This window comes from Staurois parvus, unplaced genomic scaffold, assembly GCF_062004578.1.
Source record: "Staurois parvus isolate SC_StPar_1 unplaced genomic scaffold, SC_StPar_1.0 ptg000053l, whole genome shotgun sequence".
Lineage (NCBI taxonomy): Eukaryota > Metazoa > Chordata > Amphibia > Anura > Ranidae > Staurois > Staurois parvus.
This window is the reverse complement of record NW_028317849.1, coordinates 4,035,258-4,059,438: the sequence shown is the minus strand read 5'-3', so window position 1 is coordinate 4,059,438 and position 24,181 is coordinate 4,035,258. Positions and strand designations below refer to the sequence as shown.

At 41.6% G+C, this 24,181-nt stretch overlaps 1 protein-coding gene across 1 annotated transcript in view; it reads left to right on the top strand.

Annotated features, from left to right (window-relative positions):
- Positions 1-24,181, top strand: part of JAK3 (Janus kinase 3) — a 106,565-nt gene that overhangs the window by 12,142 nt on the left and 70,242 nt on the right. Inside the window, exons 4-7 of the mRNA XM_089667402.1 lie at positions 6,822-6,939; positions 10,938-11,083; positions 19,150-19,435; positions 23,036-23,155. Of these exons, the coding sequence (XP_089523528.1) occupies positions 6,822-6,939; positions 10,938-11,083; positions 19,150-19,435; positions 23,036-23,155 (670 nt within the window). The remainder of the gene's footprint in view (positions 1-6,821; positions 6,940-10,937; positions 11,084-19,149; positions 19,436-23,035; positions 23,156-24,181) is intronic.

Sequence of the window (24,181 nt, the reverse complement as noted above, 5' to 3'; positions counted from 1 at the left end):
GTGGCTAGTAGCTCAGGACTTGAAATGTTGAGCTCTGCTGTAAAGCATTGCACCAGTGATCAACAGATCTCCCGCAGACCTCTCAGTATATCTACTTTGCAGCCCTAAAAAAAATCTAAATTCATACATTATAACTCTCCATAGCAATAGTGTAAAAATGTATAAATAGTGCCAACCTAAAATAAATATCTGTGTCCCATATTAATTATGAGCGCTACACTATTTATATATATAATTTACACTGTTTTTGGTATCAGTTGTTGAGTGTTGGCAGCTTTAGGCTAGGTTTACTTCCATTTATAGCGCAGTAGGACCTTTGACTATTAGTATATCTACTTTGCTGTTACGGGATGTACTGGCAAACAGATATACTGACAGGAAGATTCAATGAACTACCACAGTGCTCCACAGCGCCGTGGTAGTTCATTGAAAACTACAAGCCGACAACCGCTAAGGCTGTTGGGACTTATAGTTCTATCATTCACAGAATGCTGTGAATGAATGACATGTCTGTGTGGGCGGAGCCCCACATGGTCACCGTATTTTTAAAAAGTGACAGCTTGCACAGGGAACTTCTTCCCATACTTCTGTCTCAGGGAGGGGAGGATCCAGCAGTGGCTGAAGCATTGGGAACATGTTACATGTTCCACCCTCAGTTTTCCCAAATCTGGCTCAGGGTTAAATCTAGCTGTCAAAAGCTGTAACCCCGAGCCAGACTCGGGTTCACCGCAAACTAATTACCTGGTGCCGATCCGTGTCCCAGGTCCTGAGCCGCATGCAGCCATCCCCTCCATCCGTCCCCAGTCTCCTTCCCTGCTTCCCTGGTATCTCACGCTGATCAGTGTGATCAGCGTGAGTCTGCCGTCCTGTGCCATCAGGGGGCGGGGCTTGCAAGAGGCGAGAGTTATAAAAATAGATCAGTGTCAAAATAAAGTGTTACTCTAGTGCATACATTGTAACTTTACCTCAGATATTTCCATAGTGCAGTTTTTCAGTTTCTGTGACTAAAAACAGTTTTGCAAGTATATGATCCAAACGCACACGTTCCTGCGTTAAAAAATGGCTGTGTGTATGAGTGGGTGCTGCAGTGACCGTCGGCTGGAACCGAACAAAATCAGCAAGGAAAAAATGTCACCAGCACACCGAGGATCACCAATACGGGTCCAAAGGTTTTAATAAACCATCACATAGTTACAGCAAGGCAACGTTTCGGAGTCTCACAGGACCCCTTCATCAGGCATGTGACGTCACATGCCTGATGAAGGGGTCCTGTGAGACTCCGAAACGTTGCCTTGCTGTAACTATGTGATGGTTTATTAAAACCTTTGGACCCGTATTGGTGATCCTCGGTGTGCTGGTGACATTTTTTCCTTAAAAACAGTTTTGAGCTCATGGCTTCCAAAAAGCGCCTCACTAGCGCTAAAGCGGTTTATGATGAGCTAGCGAACAGCGACAGTGAGGAGCTACTTGAATTTAGCAATAGTGACTCATGTGGCAATTTGTCTTCAGACACCGAAGGTGAAGACAGCGGCGAATCTGAGACTGACATGAGTGATCTGGGCACGTGGTGCACTATTGATTGCGATACGCCAGCGCTGCCAAGATTTCCATTTACCGGCGTGCCTGGTATGAAAATCCACGTTGAAGGTGACAACCCCTTGGCGTACTTGGAATTGTTTCTGACTGATGAGGTTATTGAAATTATTGTGACATAGACAAATAGGTATGCAACGCAACATCTAGCTGCTCCATACAGCAAGTTTTCACGAAGCAGAAAGTGGGAACCTGTCACCAAAGAGGACATTTGGCTGTTTCTTGGCCTAATTATTCTACAAGGAGTGGTGGGGAAACTGCTGCAGAAGTGGTACTGGACCACCAACAAAATGCTTGCCACACCGTTCTTTGGCACCGTCATGTCGGAGTACAGCTTTTCCCTCATTATGAAATTTTTGCACTTTGCAAATAATGAGGATTTTGATGAATCAACTCATCCAGCTCCCAAGCTAAAACAAATTTGGGAAGTCTCCCAAATAATTGTAAGAAATTTCCAGCAGAGCTATGTGCCAGAGAGAGACATTAGCATAGACAAAGGTCTAATGGCCTACAAAGGAAGGCTCAGCTGGATACAATATATCGCATCCAAGAGAGCACGATTTGGTGTCAAATCCTATCTGCTGTGCGAATCCTCTACCGGCTACATCTGGAATACAGTCATATACACCGGCAAAGGCACAAAATTTGATCCCAAGTACAGCAACTACGGGATGGCAACATCTTCCGTCCTGTCACTGATTTAGCCTCTGCTAAACCAAGGCTACTGTGTAATGATGGACAATTTCTACACCTCTCCAGAACTTTACGAGGTTCTTCTTTAACACAAAACGGATGCATATGGAACCATTCGGGCTAACCGGCGCAATCCACCAACCATGTTTGCAAAAAACAAACTGAAGTCGGGAGAATTAGTTGCCTGGCATAAAGGCAAAATGATTGCACTGAGATGGCGGGACAAGAAGGATGTGTGCCTAATGAGTACCGATCACAATGCCTCCAAAACAAAAGGTGGGAAAAACATCCAGAAGCCCCATGTTGTCATTGACTACAACAGCACCATGGGAGGTGGCGGAATCCATTTTCCTCAAGCATCAAACACCATCAGTGTCTGTGGGTAGATCCGGATGACGTGCTGTGGGAGTTGTCAACCCAGAATGTCTGACTGGACGTCATTTTATGGACCACATCCCACCAACCCAAAAAAAAAGGCAGCAGCTACACAGATGTGCGTGGTATGTTGCTCTCGGTGAGATGAGAGTGGAAAAAAATCCGCAAGGAAACGAGGTTCCACTGTCCTGATTGCGATGTCGGACTTTGTGCAGTCCCGTGTTTCAAAATTTACCGCACCTGTGATGTTTTCTAAAACAAAATGCAGTGTCTATATAATATTGTGTGGACAGAGATCCGTTTGATTACAGTATTTAATTTATTATTATATTATAATTTTTTATTATATTATAATTTATGATTTAATTTATTAAACTTTATTGCACCCAGGATGTATACTAGACTCTTGTTTAAACAGATTTCAGTGAGTTATTCCTAAGAATTACAGGCCTACAATAAAAAAACAACATATTTCCATTGAAATGTACCGCTTTGAGCACAGAAATACTGACATAATCATACCACTAGGGAGGTTAAGGGCTCTTCACGCCTATATATTCCATTGGGGTGAAATACCACAGACATGCCAATGTGCATATTTTGCACTGTACACTGCATCATGTTAAGGCAGCACATTCAGTTAAAAAGAGCTGACAATGAATGTGCAGCAACTGAAGCAAAACTGGACCTGCACTGTTTTTTAATGCGGGTCACCATTATGCATGGCGTGTGCATTGTGGTGCATACAATGTGGGTTCATTAGCCCCTAGTGTACTTCTGTGTTGGGGTGCCATCCTTAACAGAATTACAATGCATCACCTGGAGTACCATGTGTTACAAAGCAGCACATTGAAAGGCTCATGCTGCAGTGCATAGTTGTAAAGCCAGCCTAAAACACCTATTGATAAGATTATTTTATGTAAGGTCGTTATCGTTGCTTACATACTAACTGGAACATGTTTGTTGTGCTCATGATGTATATGTGACCTCACCAATGACAAACTAAATTAGCAGAGTAGATTGACTTGCAGAAACAGGTCGTAAGTCCTTGACCCAGATCAGGCCGCTGTCAGGGACACACTTTGGCAAGAACACACTGTTGTCCCTTGTAGCAGCTTTGTATGCAATGGTGTTGATTTACTAAAGGTTATTCGACTGTTAACAATGGGAATTTTACCCAGAGCTTAGTGAATAAGGTGACGCTCTTCTGACTTCTATCATCCAATCACGTGCAAAAAAAATAATTTTTTTTTCCTATGTTCCTTGGTGCCTGGGTATTCTTTGCAAAATGAAATTTCAGTGCAATCACTATGCTCTTGGGAAACTTCCCGTGTAAAGGGAACAGCCTAATTGCATTTAGTATATCAATCCCAACATTGAGGGCGTGAGTAAATGAAGCCCAGATCAAGAACACGGGGACATGACTTTAAACTAGCTAGAAGAAAGTTCAAAACCAATCTAAACTTATTTTACTAAAAGAATAGTTGAAGCTTGGCCTGGATTCTTTGCTAGATACACAAAATAAAACTGGACACTAATATTTATAGGTAAGGTTGATCCAGGAAATATCTAATTGCCACTTGGGGGATCAAAAAGGAATTTTTCCCCCCGCTGGAGAAAATTGGATCATTTGTTATTGTTTTTTTTTGCCTCCCTCTATATCAACCAGGGCCGTGGATAAGGGAGTACCACCAGTCCTCAGTGATCAGCACAGCGGGGGGGATGATTACTGGAACTGATCCCCTGTATGGCTGCCTCTGCAGCAGCTTAAACTGGCTTCTCCTCCTCTCCCTCCTGCTGGCTTTGAGCTGCTTTAAAAGAGCCATACAAGGGATCAGATCCAGTAATTCCCCCCCCCCCCCACACACACACACACCGCACCCATCACCTTCCCTGCGCACCTTACATTTCCCCCTGCTGCGCAGGCCCCCACCCCCTCAGTGCTGCCGGCTTCCCTCCTCTCTGTACCATCGGCAGCTGCAAGCACACAGCAGGATCTTTCAGGATGGAGAGTGGGGGAAGGGTCTGGTAAATAAGTCACATTACTTGCCCCTTTCTTTCCGAAATTAATACAATGAGTGATCGGTACCAATCATTCGCTGTGTTCATTCATAACTGAAGCCTAGTAAACCGTGTTTTTTTTTTTGGGGGGGGGGGGATCTGTCAGGCTGGCTGTATGGGGCCCCGTGGTTTCTAACAGCAGCCCTGATATCAACTATAGGATTGTGTATCTAAACGATTATGTATATTTTTCCCCCCCTCTAATAGTTGAACTTGATGGACTTGTGCCTTTTTTCAACTTGACTATGTAACTATATAAGCAGAAGCAGTGAGTCAGTCAACAGTAAGTGGGACAAACAAAGATATATACTCAGACTAAAAAGTTAACCCACCCTCCCAAAAAAAATACATATAAAAAAAGTATATATATACAGTCATGGCCGAAATTGTTGGCACCCTTGATATTTCTCCAGGAAATCATGTATTTCTCACGAAACGTATTGCATTAACACATGTTTTGCTATACACATGTTTATTCCCTTTGTGTGTATTGGGACAAAACAAAAAAAGGGAGGAAAGAAAGCAAATTCGACATAATGTCACACAAACCTCCAAAAATGGGCTGGACAAAAGTATTGGCACCCTTTCACAACTGCGGATAAATAAGAATGTTACAAGCATGTGATGCTCCTGTAAACTCACCTGGGGCAAGTAACAGGTGTGGGCAATATAGAAATCACACCTGAAAGCAGATAAAAAGGAGAGACGTTCACTTAACCTTTGCATTGTGTGTCTGTCTGTGCCACACTAAGCATGGACAACAGAAAGAGGAGACGAGAACTGTCTGAGGACCTGAGAACCAAAATTGTGGCAAAATATCAACAATCTCAAGGTTACAAGTCCATCTCCAGAGAACTAGATTTGCCTTTGTCCACAGTGCGCAACATTATCAAGAAGTTTGCAACCCATGGCACTGTAGCTAATCTCCCTGGTCGTGGACGGATGAGGAAAATTGATGAAAGATTGCAACGCAGAATAGTCCGGATGGTGGATAAGCAGCCCCAAACATGTTCCAAAGACATTCAAGCTGTCCTGCAGGCTCAGGGAGCATCAGTGTCAGCGCGAACTATCCGTCGACATTTAAATGAAATGAAACGCTATGGCAGGAGACCCAGGAGGACCCCACTGCTGACACAGAGACATAAAAAAGCAAGACTACAGTTTGCCAAAATGTACTTGAGTAAGCCAAAAGCCTTCTGGGAAAACGTCTTGTGGACAGATGAGACCAAGATAGAGCTTTTCGGTAAAGCACATCATTCTACTGTTTACCGAAAACGGAATGAGGCCTACAAAGAACAAAACACAGTACCTACGGTAAAATATGGTGGAGGTTCAATGATGTTTTGGGGTTGTTTTGCTGCCTCTGGCACTGGGTGCCTTGACTGTGTGCAAGGCATCATGAAATCTGAGGATTACCAAAGGATTTTGGGTCGCACTGTAGGGCCCAGTGTCAGAAAGCTGGGTTTGCGTCCAAGATCCTGGGTCTTCCAGCAGGACAATGACCCCAAACATACGTCAAAAAGCACTCAGAAATGGATGGCAAAGAAGCGCTGGAGAGTTCTGAAGTGGCCAGCAATGAGCCCAGATCTAAATCCCATTGAACACCTGTGGAGAGATCTTAAAATTGCTGTTGGGAAAAGGTGTCCTTCCAATAAGAGAGACCTGGAGCTGTTTGCAAAGGAAGAGTGGTCCAAAATTCCGGGTGAGAGGTGTCAGAAGCTTATTGATGGTTATAGGAAGCGACTGATTTCAGTTATGTTTTCCAAAGGGTGTGCAACCAAATATTAAGTTAAGGGTGCCAATACTTTTGTCCAGCCCATTTTTGGGGTTTTGTGTGACATTATGTCATATTTGCTTTTCTGCCTCTGTTTTATATTTGTTCCAATACATACAAAGGGAATAAACATGTGTATAGCAAAACATGTGTTAATGCAATACCTTTTTTGTGTGAAATACTTGATTTTCAGGAAAAATATCAAGGGTGCCAACAATTTCGGCCATGACTGTATATATATATATATACACACACACTCTGCTGTGTTTTCATGTTTTTAATTGTTTATGATTTATTAATCTAACGCATATTTATCAATTCAAAGGTTCTTTTTTCCTGAGTGGATTGGTACAGGTGGAGCAAAAACCTCCCGCTGCAGCATGATGAGTCTGTCTCCTGACCCTATTCTCAGCTATCAAGTAATAGACTATCTTTTTGCACAAGTGAGTTTATTGCAGTGTTGCATGTTAAATCCTTCATACAAAATACCTGTAAGGCTGAATTCACAGTGACTTGTTCAAAAATGCATGAAAAATGCAAGTGCATTTCCAAGCATTTTTGTCACATTTTAACCTGATGCATGTATTGACGCTCATCGACGTACGTTTTAGCGCACGTTAAAATACACTGCATTTCGCAGGATTTTCTGTGACATCACATCCTGTGGGTCACAAAATAAATCACAAAGCATTGCTTTGTAAATTACTTGCATTGCGCTGTGTTGACCTGCATTTTGCCAGCATTGACCTGCATTGCCTTAAAAGGCATACAAATTGCATTTCAATGAAATGCAATGCAACTCGAGCTAATGCAGCGTTGTGGTGCGAGCAGATCACATACAGCAATAATCAATTTCTTTTTAGGTGTCCTTGCGTAGAACTGCATTTTACAGCTGCACTAAGGCACGGATCAAAGCACTAGTGTGATTTGGACCTAAATTGTAAACCCATTTTATATGTTTATTCTTTTTTAAAGTAAGTATTTTTTTTCCCTCCTCATATATTTCACTTTCCTGTCCAATACAATGTAATAGTTGGGGGGCACTTTTTTGTGGCGAGTGAAAAAAAACATAGGACATCAAGAAGTCCATTCTCATTGGACAGATCGTGCTAAAATATACACCCCTTTCTATATTGTGAGCCCTGGAAAGTGCTAATAATAATAAAGTAAAGAATACTATCTGGTGGCATGAAAATCAATGTGATATATTGCTGTAAATGATAATAAAAATTAGGGTTGCACCGATACCAATACCGATATAGGTATTGGTGCCAATGCTAAGGATTTGCACGACTACTCGGATTACTGAAACCAATACCTTTGAGTGTGATTTGAGCCCATGCAAAGTGAATGGGCTCAAATCGCACTGCAAAGAATCACGTGTTTTAGGAATGTGGTGCGATTCCTGTCTGAATCACTTGTGGGTTCTCTGTGGGTGCAGTGCGATTTGCAGTGCAATTTGAGCGATTCATTTAATAAGGGCTCAAATCACACTGCAAATCGCACCAAACCTGCAGGGAAACCGCATGTGATTCAGACAGTAATCACACTGCTTCCTGCTAAAATCACATGCAATTCTTTACCGTGCAATTTGAGCCAGTTCATTTTGTATGGGCTCAGATTAAACCGCAAAGGTATTGGAAACTGGTATCGGCGAGTACTTAAGTACAAGTACCGAGTACTCGTACTCAGCGATAAAAAATGTTATCGGTGCAACCCTAATAATAATAACAATATTATGATAATAATATAATTGGTGTTCAGAGCTACAGTATACAGTAAATATTACTATACAGTAAATATTGAATGATTGTTGACCAGACAGAAACCAATATTGCTGTTGTGTTTTCTGGTACTCTATTCTTAAAACTCTTAGCCCTGATTCACACTGATTGGTGCGGCACATCACAAGTGATTCGCACAGGAACCGCATCACATTCCTCTGCAAAACACATGCGATTTCTGTGCGGTGCAATTTGAGCCATACATTTTGTATGGCTCAAATCGCACTGCATCCGCACCAAAATAGTGCAGGACCCTTTTTTTTTGTCTGCACCAGAATCGGATCGCATGGCTGTTCACACCCATGTGATCCAATTCTGCACATTGCACCACATTTTGCGAACCGATTTTGGGGTGTTGTTAACTTAAAATGCACACCCACAGCAGTTCGCATGAACAGGGTGCGATTATGATGTGGTGCGGAAATCTCACAGAAACAGTGTGAATCAGGGCTCAGTGGTACTAAACCAAAAAATAAAAATGTAACATTATAGCTTACCAATTTTTAGATGTGGTGGCTTCATCACTTTTCTATTTTTGGGCCTTTTTCCTTTACTTTTCACCTGGTGATCAAGCCAGTAAATCTGTTATTTTTCAACTCCCCGGTTATTTTTCAACAGATCAAATAAAAGTGGCAGTTAGAGGGATGAGACAAACCATTTATAACTGACGGGGGTGTTTACAATGGTCAGCCTTTTTGTAAGTTATGAAAAACCTTTATCTCAAAAGGAAAAAAAAAAGAATTATTGCTGTGACTGCTTATAAACTGTTAGCATTCATTTTTAATTTGTTAAGTCCATCTAAAATTGGCTAGTGCATCTAATTCTACCCTCTCCCCAACTGACAATGCTGCTGTCCAAAGGTATATCTGTTGCTTCTATATCCAGAGTGGAGGCACGCTACTACAGGAAGTGTGTTACTGGTCAGATCTTCAGGTGAAAATAGAGGAAAAAGGATAAAAAAAAGAAGCTATGAGAGCAATAAATGTTGGTTAATTTCATAGAAAGAAGCAATAGATAAAGTATACTAAATTAAAACAAATGAACATATAAGTATGCAGAGTGATGGCTGGTAATAGGACATGAACTCTTTATCACTAACTACTTTCAGACAAACTTTATGTACTGTAAGTACAAGAACACAATCTTCCTTCAATATTAGAAAATTGTGAACAGTTCAATGGGATAAACAGACAAAACTTCAGTATGCAGTGATTACTTGTAAGACTGCAGGACTCTGTAGTGTAATCCCTCCTTTACAGTATACAGGTAAATGTTAGGCTTGCTTCACACAGGCAATTAGGATCATACATCAGATTCCAGGGGCAAGAATGAACAGATGACAGGTGTATGCGAATAACGGCGGCCTGTACAAATTAATGACAGGCTGGGAAGAGCCATCGCAGTTTGCATATGTCCACACATGGAGCTGTTACCTGGGGTTAGGTACAGATGTCTGAGTCTGGATGCATCTTTCTGGGTCCAGCAGTGATCATCCATCCCTACCTGCAGGTAACTTGTGCATTTACCAATGAACAACCAACGCTAAACTTAAACACCCATGATTCTGGCTGCATGAATCTGATTTCTTGCTGCCAAAATTCACAGACCAGTCCTAATCATCCATGTAAAGGAGGGCTTACAGTAAAACATAAAAAAGACCTTTATGACAGATTTTACTAATCACTACCTGACAGGTAGCATTCAACCGGCATTTGGTTTTTTGGGGTGAATGGTCCAAAGATCAGAGCATAACCTGAAATGCTAGGCAGGAGTATACCATTTACAAATGGATGTTGATGTTTGCTTTTTGGGGGTGCATACATTAGAGCATGATTAGGGGTCCTAGGTCTGGCATCCTGTGCACACACCCAGTATTATGATGCCACCAGATGCACTGCTTGCCACATGTATAGAGCTTGGTGAGAGACCATCTCTAAAAATTTATTTTACAAAGGTTAGAAAGAGATTTTGAATAAATTAAAATGAATTGGAGGATACAAAACCATCTAAGGTCTCATGCACACTGGACACTTTGGCCAACTCTGTTAGACACCTTTCTCCTGACACAAAAACAACTCTCGATGCTTGGAAACACAGTAATGCGCTTAGGTGCATGTAGACGCATCAAGTGCTTGGGTGTCAATGTTCTTTATTGGCCAAAAGAATAAAATATGAAATAGAATAATGCTCAAGCACTAAACACGCACAAGGAAGCCTTTCCACACATCAAGCTTTTATTTCTGCCAATACTCAATGTGATTTTGGTGCATTTAGATTTCTGCCTCTAAATTCCTCTGCCTCTGAACTCCTCTAAACACCTATGTGTGCATGGACACATAGGCTAACAAAGAGGGGCATTTAGGGCAGAAAAAAAGTCAAACATCTGGAAAACAGGCGTTTAGTAGCTCCAGTGTGCATATGGCCCAAAGAATAGGGGGGCTTTAAACGAGGTAAGCATTCTTAGTGCCAGTTAATAATTGCCTTATATGTGAAGGTAAACATAATATATTGTGTTAAATGGGTTTATTTAGACAAGAACAATACAAGGAAAGTCATGCCAAGCAAGAGAGAAACATGGGGTAATCGCTGATTACTGGACTGTCACGCATTGGAATCATAACAACCTTTTGATAAATTATCTAATCATATCATTTCAGTGTCGCAATGATTTCATAAGTGGTCGCATGCAGGTGCCAGAAAATTTAGATGTTCAGGAACAATGCCTAGCTTTAGCCGTTCTGGACATGATGAGACTGGCGCAGGAAAATAACGTAACCTCAAAGCAGATTCTCAGTAGTGTTAGGTAAGTAAAGCAATGTTGGGTAAGTAAAGTTAAACTTAAGGTTATATAAAAGCTTAGTTTAAAAAAAACAAAAAAATAGAAACAAACATGTTATACTTACCTACCCTACTTTGTGTAATGTTTTTGCACAGAGCAGCCCCAATCGTCTTCTTCTAGGGTCACCCGCCAGTGTTCCTCCTCTTTACCAGCTCCTTTACTCACTCCCAAGCCCAGCTCTATGCGTCCATAAGGCTTGGCCCGCCCCCCCTCATTGGTACACTGGCTTTGATTGAGAGCAGTGAGAGCCAATGGCGATGGTGAATGGAGGAAGCCTCCCGGAAGGACCCTATATTCTAATATATTCAGGAAGTTCGCGTTAGAGATCTGGAGGAGCAAATTGCAACACTGGGGAGAACTGATAACCTTGAAAGGAGTCTTCTGCTCTCTGAGCAGGTAGCTAATGGGATTGATATGGACGGTGGAGGGGCTAGTCAGGATTATCAGGTAGGAAGATGGGTTACTGTAGCAAGAGTGATTGGTAGGGGCTCACAGAAAAAGAAGGTCGGCCTTGGGTTTGAGTACCCAAACAGATTTGCCAAGTTGGGTTAAGATGTGGGGGTGGCAAGCTCAGGGGTAGTAGACCTGGATGTCACTGCTATCCATAACTGCCGGGAGGGTAGATCATCTGGGAGAGGTGGTGAGGGTAGTGCAGGAAGGCCTAGACAGTTGGTGGTAAAAGGGAATTCTATAATTAGAAGGATTTATAGAATAATTTGTCGCCAGGATCGCCTTAACTGATGCCAGGGTTCGACATGTGATAGTAATTGATAAATTACTGGGTGGGGCTGGGTCCATGTAGGAACCAATGAGAGAATACATGGAAGGTGGAGGGTCCATAAGAATCAATTTCAAGAACTAGGCTGCAAGTTGAAGGGAAGGACCTCCAAGGTGATATTCTCTGAAATATTGCCTGTGCCATGCGCAAATCAGGAAAGACAGGGGAAGATTAGAGAACTAAATGCATGGCTATAGACCTGGTGTAAGAGGGAAGGATTTGGGTTTCTAGGGCACTGGGCTGACTTTTCATTTGGGTGTAACCTATATGCTAGAGATGGTTTGCACCTAAATGAAAGGGGATCTGCTGTGCTGGGGGAGAGGTTTATGGGATGGCTGAAGGAGTATTTAAATTCGGATCGAGGTGGGAGGGAGAATTAGATTATAATGGGACAGACAGATCAGACAGGGGTCAGTCCTTATTGGTGTGTGGAATGGGGAGAGATGGGGTTATAGCAGGTGATAAGAAGGTGCCCATGTAACAAACAACCATTGGAATTGGTACCATTTGTACAAAAATAAAAAATATGCAAAATACGTGTGCAAAAGGTATCAATGAATTAAAGTCTTTGTGTGTAAACAACAGCGCACAACTTCGTACTCCAATTTTCCTGTCTTCTCACCAGAATCTCTTACATCAGAACGTGCTGTATGCCATGGAATATTTCCCTCTTCTTTGATCTTCCTATAGAGTGATCCAAATCTCCAAAGAAAAGTTTGGAGTTTGTTATAGGCCACCAAGTGTTAATGAGGAAGTAGAGACTCAGCTCCTTGCACAGATCGAAATCGCTACAAGGGTTGGGACAGTGATAATAATGGGGGATTTTAACTACCCGGAAATTTACTGGAGTAATGGCACTGCAGGAACAGTTAAAGGGCAAAAATGTATAAATCTACAACAGGACAATTTTATGGTATAGTTCATAGAGGACCCAACTAGGAATGATGCTCTGCTGGACCTGATATTCTCAAACCACGCAGAGCCTATTACTAATGTCCATATAAAAGAACATCTGGGTAGCAGTGACCATAACATGATTTCATTTATTGTTAGCTGTAAACAACAAGCACATATGGGAAAAATAAAAATGCTCAACTTTAAGAGAGATAATTTTCCAAGGCTGAGAGCTGCTCTCCAAGACTAAGACTGGGTGGGAATATTGGCATCGATGAACACAATAGAAATAGGAATTCTTCAAAAAGACAGTATGTGAAAAAACTGCAAAATATATTCGCAAGGGCAATAAGTTTAAAAGGCTAAAAATCAAACCCATGTGGCTTATGGCCAAAGTTAAAAAAGCTATAAATAATAAGAAAATAACTTTTATTACATATAAAAATGAAGGAATGCTGTTATCGTTTAAACGTTACAAAGAATATAACAGAGTATGTAAAAAGGACAGCAAGACAGCAATAATTGAAAACGAATGACAGATTGCAAGAAATAGCAGGACAAACCCCAAAAAATTCTTCAAATATATTAATAGTAAAAAGGTCTGGTCTGAACATGTAGGTCCTTTACAAAATAATCTAGAGTGGGTGACTGGGGACAAAGACAAAGCAAATTTATTAAATACCTTCTTCAGCTCTGTGTATACAAAGGAGCATGGGGGAGCTCTTGTCCATAATGGGCATGGTATTGACACAGCCCTAGATGACCTACATTGGCTCACAACTGATAGGATCCAGAAATGTTTAGACAGAATAAAGGTGAATAAAGCACCTGGACCAGATGGCATACACCCACGGCTCCTTAAACAATTGAGCTCTGTCATTTCAAAGCTGTTGTTTCTAATTTGTAGGGACTCTTTAATGACTGGCATAGTACCACTGGATTTGTGTAAGGCCAATGTGGTGCCTACATTTAAAAAGGGAACAAAATCTTTACCAAGTAATTATAGACCTGTTAGTTTACCATCTATATTTGGGAAGATACTGGAGAGTTTAATAAAAGACCACATCAGGTGTGGACTGACCATTTGGAAACTCGGGCACTGCCCGAGGGCCTGGGGTCAGTAGAGGGGCTCCATGAGATGCCTCTGGTACCTTTTTCATAGGCTTTTTTGAGTTTGGGCAAGGACACAGAGGCCCCATGATCCCCTATTGCCAGTCCGCCCCTGGACCACATAGATGAGTTCTTGTTGAAAAAAAATATTTTACGCACCAGACAGTATGGATTCATGAAAGACAGAAGTTGTCAAACAAATCTGATTTCTTTTTATGAGGAGGTGAGCAAAAGCTTGGACACAGGGGTGGCGGTGGACGTGGTATACTTGGATTTTGCAAAAGCGTTCGACACAGTTCCCCACACACAGATAATGTGTAAGGTCTACAGGCTTGGAAAAATCAGTATGTAAATGGATAGAAAACTGTCTAAAAGATCGTATTCAGAGAGTAGTGGTTAATGATTCATACTCTGAATGGTCTGGGGTCATCAGTCATCAGTGTTGGGACCCTTACTTTTTAATATATTTATAAACTATATAGGGTCTGAAATTAAAAATACAGTTTCAGTCTTTGCAGATGACACCAAGTTTTGCAGTGGAATAACGTAGTTACAAGCCAACCTCAATGCACTGTTTAATTGGGCAACTATGTAGTAAAGAGGTTTAATGTTGATAAATGTAAAGTTATGCATTTGGGGGCTAAGAATATGCATGCATCATACATACTAGGGGGGGTACAACTGGGGGAATCAATGGTGGAGAAGGATCTGGGAGTTCTGGTAGATCACAAGCTTAATAATGGAATTCAATGCCAAGCTGCGGTTTCTAAAGTGAGCAAAACCCTCTCTTGTATTAAAAGAGGTATAGACTCCAGAGAGAGATATCATATTACCCCTGTACAAATCATTAGTAAGACCTCATATGGAATATTCAGTTCAGTTATGGGCACCAATTCACAAAAAAAACATTGGAGAACTGGAGAAATTACAGAGAAGGGCAACCAAACTGATAAGAGGCATGGAGGAGATCAGCTATAAGAAAAGATTAGAGGAACTGAATTTATTCTCTCTTGAGAAGAGGAGATTAAGAGAGAATATGATCAACGTGTATTCATAGTGGCTCATATAGTGAACTCAGTGTAGAGTTATTCACCCTTAGGTCATCACAGAGGGCAAGGGCTCACTCTTTTTGTCTGGAGGAAAAGAGATTTAATCTCCAAATACACAAATTTAACAGTAAGAGTGGTGAAAATGTGGAATAGACTCCCTCAAGAGTTGGTTCTGGCCAGCTCAGTGGATTGCTTTAAAAAAGACCTGGATTCTTTCCTAGATACACATAATATAACTGGATACTAAGATTTATAGGTAAAGTTGATCCAAGGAAGTCCGATTACCTCTCGGGGGGATCAGGAAGGATTTTTTTCCCCTACAGGAGCAAATTCGACCATGCTTTGCTGGGATTTTTGCCTTCCTCTGAATCAACTGTGGGTTTAGGATTACAACTTTTTTTTTTGTTGAAGTGAATGGATCTTTGTCTTTTTTCAGCCAGACTAACTATGTAACTACACTGCTCAAAAAAATTAAAGGAACACTTTTTAATCTGAGTATAGCATCAAGACAATTAAACTCCTGGGATATTGATCTGGTCAGTTAAGTAGCAGAGGGGGTTGTTAATCAGTTTCAGCTGCTTTGGTGTTAATAAAATTAACAACACTAGATCGGTAACAATGAAAGGACCCCCAAACAAGGAATGATTTTACAGGTGGAGACCACTGACATTTTTTTCCCTACTCATCTTTTATGACTGTTTTTCACTAGTTTTGCATTTGGCTAGGGTTAGTGTCACTACTGGTAGCATGAGACGATACCTGGACTCTACAGAGGTTGTGCAGGCAGTCCAACTTCTCCAGGATGGCACATCAATATGTGCCATTACCAGAAGGTTTGCTGTGTCTCCCAGCACAGTCTCAAGAGCATGGAGGAGATTCCAGGAGACAGGCAGTTACTTTAGGTGAGCTGGACAGGGCTGTAGAAGGTCCTTAACCCATTAGCAGGAACAGTATCTGCTCCTTTGTGCAAGGAGGAACAGGATGAGCACTGCCAGAGCCCTAAAAAATGACCTCCAGCAGGCCACTGGTGTGAATGTCTCTGACCAAACAATCAGAAACAGATTTCATGAGGGTGGCCTGAGGGCCCGACACCCTCTTGTGGGCCTGAAACCCTCTAGTGGGCCCTGTGCTCACTGTGCTGCACCATAGAGCTTAATTGGCATTTGCCATTGAACACCAGAATTGGCAGGTCCACCACTGGCGCCCTGTGCTTTTCACGGATGAGAGCAGGTTCACCCTGAGCACATGTGACAGGTGTGAAAGGGCCTGGCGAAGCCATAGAGAACTTTATGCTGCCTGTAACATCATTCAGCATGACCATTTTGGTGGTGGGTCAGTGATGGCCCAGGGAGGCATATCTATGGAGTGATGCACAGACCTCTACAGGCTAGACCATGGCACCCTGACTGTCATTAGGTATCGGTATGAAGTCCTTGGACCCATTGTCAGACCCTATGCTGGTGCAATGGGTCCTGGGTTCCTCCTGGTGCATGACAATGCCTGGCCTCATGTGGCGAGAGTATGCAGGCAGTTCTTGGAGGATGAAGGAATTGATAAAACCCCACACTTGCCTGACCTAAATCCAATATAACACCTCTGGGATATCATATTTCGGTCCATCCGACACTGCCAGGTTGCACCTCAGGCTGTCCAGGAGCTCAGTGATGCCCTGGTCCAGATCTGGGAGGAAATACCCCAAGATACCATCCATCGTCTCATTACAATCATGCCCCGACGTTGTCAGGCATGCATACAAGCACACAGGGGCCATACAAACTACCATTTTGAGTCGCTGCAATGAAATTTCAGCAAAATGCATCATTTTTTCATTTTGATTTGCAGGGTGTCTTTGAATTTAGTCTCTGTAGGTTGATTATTTTCATTTTCATCAAATGATGGGGCATCCTTACATTCCTAACACATTACCCAGTTAACATCAGTATAGATTTGAGATCTGATGTGTTTTCAAGGTGTTGCTTTAAATTTGATAACAGCACCTGCAGCCATCAGAATGCACTGATCATCGAATGCAGCAGATTCGAATGCTCCCGTACACATCGCTGGATCGAGAGGCAGCCCAGGTGAGTATTATGGGGGCTGGGGGAGGGGGGGCAGCACACGGATTTTTTTTTTTACCATCATGCATAGAACTGGGATAGGGAAGGGATATAGTGGGACACTTCAAGTTGAACTATGCACACTTTCTCTAAGTATATTTGTGTAGCAAACTCTACAAAGGATGGAGCAATGTTCCTTTGTATATATGCAGAACTTAGTGGACAGTTGCTCCTCTGGCCATCAGCCGATGTCCCCTCTAGCTTACACCCAGCAGCTGACTATATAGATCCTGGGGGGTTATACAACATCCATGTAGAACAGTCTGTACTCACAAGGGCCTTGCTGCAGATCACCTTCCTCTGAGGAGAATGTCTACAGATCCTGTCTGGTATCACAGTCAGCTCTCACAAGCATCATAAGTTTCAGCATTCTGGCCCTCAGGTCGCCTACCCAAGGCCTCCTGGCAGCACGAGCCAGGGAGGCAGCCACCTTCCCTGGCTGAAACTCCCATCTCAGAGGAAGAAGAACCCAGATCCCATGTACTCATGAAATATAAATACTAGTACCCAGCATGTTCGGGGCACCACTGCCTGTAATTGGCTGGAACTGCATCCATATTCATGCTGCTGATATGCATGGGTCACTCCTGTTTACCCAGAACCTTCCAAGGTCACCTGGATACAGAGGAGCCAATCACAGCAACAACACTGTGAGCCACACAGAATATCCTCACTAAACAATTGTAGCTTTTCTGTTAAGTAGAAAAGCTACTATGTTTTGCCTATCAGTCTCCTGTTAAGCAGGAGACCACACTATATTAAACTAGACTGTATACATCCTAGAAGCCTACCTAGGAGGGTGCTGAATCTTCTTTCATATTCTGAGTTCTATCTGCTGATCATCTCTTTCCTTGATTCCCTGCATGCTTTGCAGTGTTTCCTTTGATGTTTACTCACAATTTATAAGGACCAATTGTTTTCCATGTGCCCCTTTCATATTGTAAAGCAACCTGGAGATGCAGCACAGTGAGCTGCGATAAAATTCAGACATAGGAAAACTTTTATTCAAAAACAAAAATTAAAATGGGCACAATATGCAATGAAGCGTACTTTCAAAAAACTAAAACTTTAAGAAAGTTAAAATGGCACAATTTAAATGTCAGGAACTAATCTAATTCACGCTGTTTTGCTCTTTTTGCTTGCTTTTATGTACAGCAGCGTAATCTGTAGCTTAAAAATGTCAAAGGAACACGTTAAGAGAGATTTCAAAGTAGAGGTTCATTTTGATTAATTTGTGTATCATTCATGATCATGTGAGTAGGTTTTCAAAGCAATAATAGATTCAACAATACAAAGGAAGGAAGATACACATTAATAGCATCAAAGGATATTTTACTATCTGTACTGTAAGTTGAGGTAATACATATACCAATTTAATTTACAAACAGGATGTTGCTAGTATCCTAAAAGATTTGGGATTCTCTGGGTGCATCACACTGGGGTCATGTAGCAGAATGTTATTACTACTTGGCCATTCTCCTTCTTTATCCATGTGTATCACATGCACTGGTACCCACACAGATGTGAAATTGGGAGCAGCGGCTGTGTCTATGCTGCTGCTACATCCCAGTTAACATGAATAGGACTGCCTGCACAGAGATGCATGGAACATCTGTGTATCCCATGTGGTAAACACGCATGGTGTATGCATGGGTGTATGTTTAATTTGTGTGACTGAGACCGAAAAGGGAATTACAAAATGTTCCAAAGGGTGCTTAGGAAAACCGTTAGCAAGCTGTTTATACAGACATAGGAGCAACAACCATTCTCATATATCATTCCTGAAGTAGTAGTTACACAGTTGTCACCAGTACAAGTGTCCTCACTGAAATATATCCCCTGTATTCCCTTTCTGGTGACATCTCTAAATTTTACATTTTCCTTGATGAAAAAGACAGAGTAAATCTCCATGGCATGGACACAGACAACAATTATGATCTTACAGAGAGGGGTTAGCACTCCCCTTCTCTCTCCATAACTTAAAAAAAAAGGTTTTGGCTTTAGATAATATTTATTAAGTTCTTGTATAGTAAGATGCAGACCTAATAGTAATAACTACATTTTCCTTCTTTCTCCATACAGCTATAAACACTGCGTCCCACAAAGTCTGCGACAAAGTATTGTGAAGTTGAACTTTTTTTCTCGTAAAAGACTGCGCAGGAGGGTTCAAAACTCTTTGAGGAAGATCCGTGCTAGTATGCTTACTGTTCCTCTTATCAAAATCAAGTATCTCATGGATTTAGAGAAACTGGACCAAGACTTTCACACTGAGATATTTGCAGTTAAAAGCACACAGAAAGACAATAAAGACCTGCTTCTCAGGGTATCTGGAAGTGCAGGCATTATCTGGAAAGAGGTTGAGAGTGAGGTATGTAGGTGCATGAGAAATGAGCTGTTTTTTTTTTTTTTCTTTTTTTTTTTTTAGGGGTATTGAACTTGGATGGTATTAAGGGGTATATGGGATGCCCAAGGGAACTGCAACTGAGGATAACTCCTTAGCAACTATGTACAAGTCTTTATACAGCAAAAAGGGATTTCTTCCTGGAGAGCTCTCCATCTCCTGATGTACCACCCCAGACCCCAGATGAATCCTCTCCTCATCCAGCTGTACTGGGTGAATCCCTGGGGAAGGGGACCCAGAATCTATCCCCTTAGATCAAACAGTCCCAGATGGGGGCTAGTCAGGTTTTCCACCCAAATACCCTTTCTCCTTATCCAGCCCAGGGGATGTAAGAGTACTCATTCTTCCTCTCCTGTGAGCTTGGTGCGTTGGTAGCTGCCTTCAGGCCTTCTGTTGGGCTGGCTCCTTCCCTGCTGCACAGGTGGTCCTCTCTTAGGGGACTGCTGAGGTTGAGAGATCCTCTTCTCCAACCTCAGTCTGGAGGTAGGCCCTTTCCCACTGGGCCCCATCCCATCTCAGCCTCTCACTTAATTTTCCACCTGACATCTCTTGCTGCTGAGCAGGCTCTCTCACACTTAAAGGCTTCCCTGGCCCCATGCCAAGCCTTCTGCTTGGGGATTGGCCAGAGTCCTCTAAGTGTGCAGGCCAGCCCTTCCTTACCCTCATCCACTGCACTTAGAATCTTATCCAAGTTTCTGGAGCCGGGGGAAGTATCAGGGAAGTGATCTGCAGAGCCCTCAGCCCTGACTTACATTTGACCCATCTGACTCATGTCCAGGCTGCTACTCAGACTTCCTAACTAAAAACAAACTAGCTAGCTCATCCTAGCTAACTAGAGGGGTGCTACACTTACAATACACTTACAATAGTTTTACTGTAAGTGGAATTACTAATGTTGGTGCCATGTACAAACATGGAGGGATCACTTTTTATAACAGGAAGTAAAGCTGGCCATAGATTGTTAGTTTTTTCTTTCAACCAGAAGATTGGATGAAAGAAAAACTAACAAATTCATCCATCCACACAAATGACATGGATGGAAGAAGCCACCCGCGAGGACTGTGTACGCTGATAATGGCGCCCGCTGCTGTCAGAATGTCAGTCCCTGCTTAACCAAGCTGAATTTAATTGAGTATATGACAAGCTTACCATTGTTTATTAATATATACAGTATATGTATAATATATACATACTATGTATACATTTCAGAAAGTTATCAGGATGCAATAAAGGTAGTACTGGAATTGCTAGCTTACTGACCACTAAACTCTTTAAGGTCTGGTTTGCATTAACACACATTGCATTCTTTTATATTGACATAAATTGTAGACAGTGCATTGCATTCTTGAAAGGCTCAATGCAAATTGACTGGAAAATGTACTTGACTTGAAATGGCAAAATGTAAGTCAATACACTCAAATGAAGAGTAGAAAAACATAGTACTACAGCGGAAAAGTAAATGTAGTGCTTACCCCCAGAGGAGTCGCTTGGTATGATGGGTTCTCTGTTGTTTGCTTCATCCCCTCTGACACACCTGGTAAGGTAGTGAGATACTGCAAAGTGCAAACACCTATATGAACTCAAGTATTATGGTATTATCCACAACAATATTAGCACATAAGAAATAGGCAACAAGGCTACTTAATTGTGGATAGAGTAAGTGTATTGTTGCAAATCAAATGGCAGGTAAAGGAATCTGCTTGCTTGAGGTAAAGTAACTGATGTAGTTACTAGGCTATAGCTTATGAGTTAATTTAAATCACCATGGTACTAAGCAAGACTAACCTAGTAGAAACAGAAATGAGCAGTATAAGCAGTGAACAGTATAAACAATGCACAGTGTAAACAATGAACAGGATCAGCAGTAATGTAAAGTCTCACAGTAACCCCTCTGCAATAGATGATTAACAGGTGTTCTATATATGTAAGAGATGGGTACCCCTGGGAGGAACCTGTTCAATATCTGATGCCTGACCTGCAAACTCCAGCTGGCTAAATGGTGGGGCCCAAGCTGTATGGTGGTGCACTTAATTGCCATCCCTTTAAGTCTGTATGCAGTAATTTATTTTTTGGAGCTACTAGCTACTAGACAAATAGGCAGCCACCTCTTTTCCTGATCTGCTAAACAGTGGTAAAGTCAGCACATCCACAGCAGCTTACTAGTCCTGGCACCCAGCTAACCTTGTTCTGGGTGCTTGCCTGTCTCTGATCCTCAAGATCTTGGTCTTCAGTAGGTCAGTCCCCCCAGCACTCTGGTCCTCAGTGGCTTGTTTCCCAGCACCCTGGTCCTGAAAAGCTAAGTCTCCTGTGTAGGCACACACAGGCACAGAAGTGCACACAACTCTGGTCCCCGCACAGCAAAAAAGCATTCTCTATATCATAAACCTGAGAAACTCTTCTGTCTCTCTTCTCCTCCTTACAGGGTTCTTTTGGGTCTTATAGTTCTCAGCTGCATTTACCTCCACAGCACAGTGCCCCTTGCAAAACTACATTTCCCATGATCCAGTGTAGTTGTATCATAGTCATCTTAGTCCTTTCTGTCTCTCCATAGTGTATGGTGAGACAGCATGGTGAATGGGATAGAGGGATGTAAACAAGCAGGAGAAGGCAGCAGCAGTGTCTGTGTAATGAGTGCATTTAGCTACACAAATTTAAATTATAAAATGTACAAAATATACTTGTAGTCCAGAAGGCATGAGTGAAACTGTTGGAATAGAAAAAGGTGAAAAGTTTATATCATAATTTAGAATTGAGTAGGGAGAGGGGAAAATATTAGAATCCCTGTCAGGTTTTTATTACTAGGCAAATGCACAATTCCTATTTGTCCCAGTGACCATTGCCATTGGGAAATTCACATTTTTACAGTCATCACCAGAACAGGAGGAAAGTCTACCAGTCACCATGTCTTTCTGCTAAACAACTTTCCTCTTACTTTGAAGAGATCTTTATTTGCTTATTGCTTTAGCTGGGACAGGAAGTGAAGAGAAATTTCCCCAAATACAGACAGTAAAAAAATAACTGAAAGGGGTTTTCTACTTTATTCAAACTGAAAAAAAAATATGGCAAAAGGTACATTTTAAAACAGGCGTATCATACTCGGAGAACTCAGGGGACTGAACTGAATCAAATAAATCTGACAGGGACTGCATAAAATCTACCAAGGACCTAATCCTCCCTAATTATAAAACAAGAGTATTTTTGGAACTAACATCACAGTAACAGCTACAGCTTATCCTCCAGAAAGGGTCAATAAACCATTATATGAAGTATCTATCTACAATATTACACAAGGGCATGTACTATTATGTACTATACAGTTTAATCCTAAAAAGGAAAAAAAGTGGAAGGAAGGTCACATACAGCCCAAAAACCACCAGTTTGAAATGTCTTCTTTAAAGGTAAGACGACTACTATTGACCTCTCTTGCAAACTAAACCTGGGAGATGCTCTGCATAACCAAACTCAAATAGAAGAAGATGCATTAATTTCCAGAAAAAACAAAGCTTTTGTCATTTGTTTTATTCAGTCATGACATATTGTAATGTTTTTTAATGTTTATTTTTGCAGTTATGGCAGCCATTTTGTGACTTTGCAGACATTGTGGACATTAGAATAACACAAGCCAACTCACAAGTAATGCCAGAAGGTCGCATTGTCACAGTCACTAAGCAAAATAACAAAGTTTTGGTGAGTATTGATTGGTACTAATAGGACTGGTGATGCAATTTAGGACAGCATGACTAGTTATGTGGATAATGTGTACAGTTCCTAACTGCAGATATTGATCATTTATGAATATTTGCATTTATGATGCAGCTTAGCAAAGAATTCTATACATGGGTGCATTGTTTAGTGTACATTAACCGCTTGCCCTCTGCCCTATAGCAGATGTAGTGCTACAGGGCAACAGAGCTGCACAAAATGTAAATCACTGGGTCACGGGCGGAGATTCCCAGCCGGCACTCGGCGATTATTGGGCAAAGCTGACAGGGGAGAGACCTGTGTGTAAACAACACAGGTCTCTCTCCTGTCAGCATGGACATGCTGTTTTGTATCTCTCTGTATCTCCCTAGTAAAACATAACACAGTGCACACAGTAAAACACAAACAGCACACTGTTAACCCTTTGACATATAGCAGAATACATTTTGGCCTAAAATTATGAAGAAATTTGCTTTTTATATTTTTTTATTGGATATATTTTACAGCAAAAAGTAAAATATATATATATATTTTAAATTGTTGGTCTTTTTTTGTTTATCGCGCAAAAAATAAAAACCGCAGAGATGATCAAATACCACCAAAAGAAAGCTCTATTTGTGGGAAAAAAGGACATAAATTAATGACCAATAATGGTCAGGAAGGGGGGTAAATCCTCTGGAGGGCAAGTGGTTAATAGTTGACTTTCTTCTAAGCTGCATCAAGCTGATCTTGCATGACTAGGGTATAAAATATACTTTGACAATGCTGCCTGACCAGCCCTACACCAACTACAGTTAGTTAATTAACCACACATAACACCAATTGAAGTTTAATGGTCATGGCAGACTTTTATTACACAAATATAAATACCATATCAACATATGAACATTCTGTACAGTATTAAAGGGGTCCCCAAGGTCCTTGTTGGGAAATTACCTCAAGTACCTGAGTACACCAGAATTAGGCCTCCAGCCACAGAAACACCAACTCGGAGGCAAACAAACCATTGCA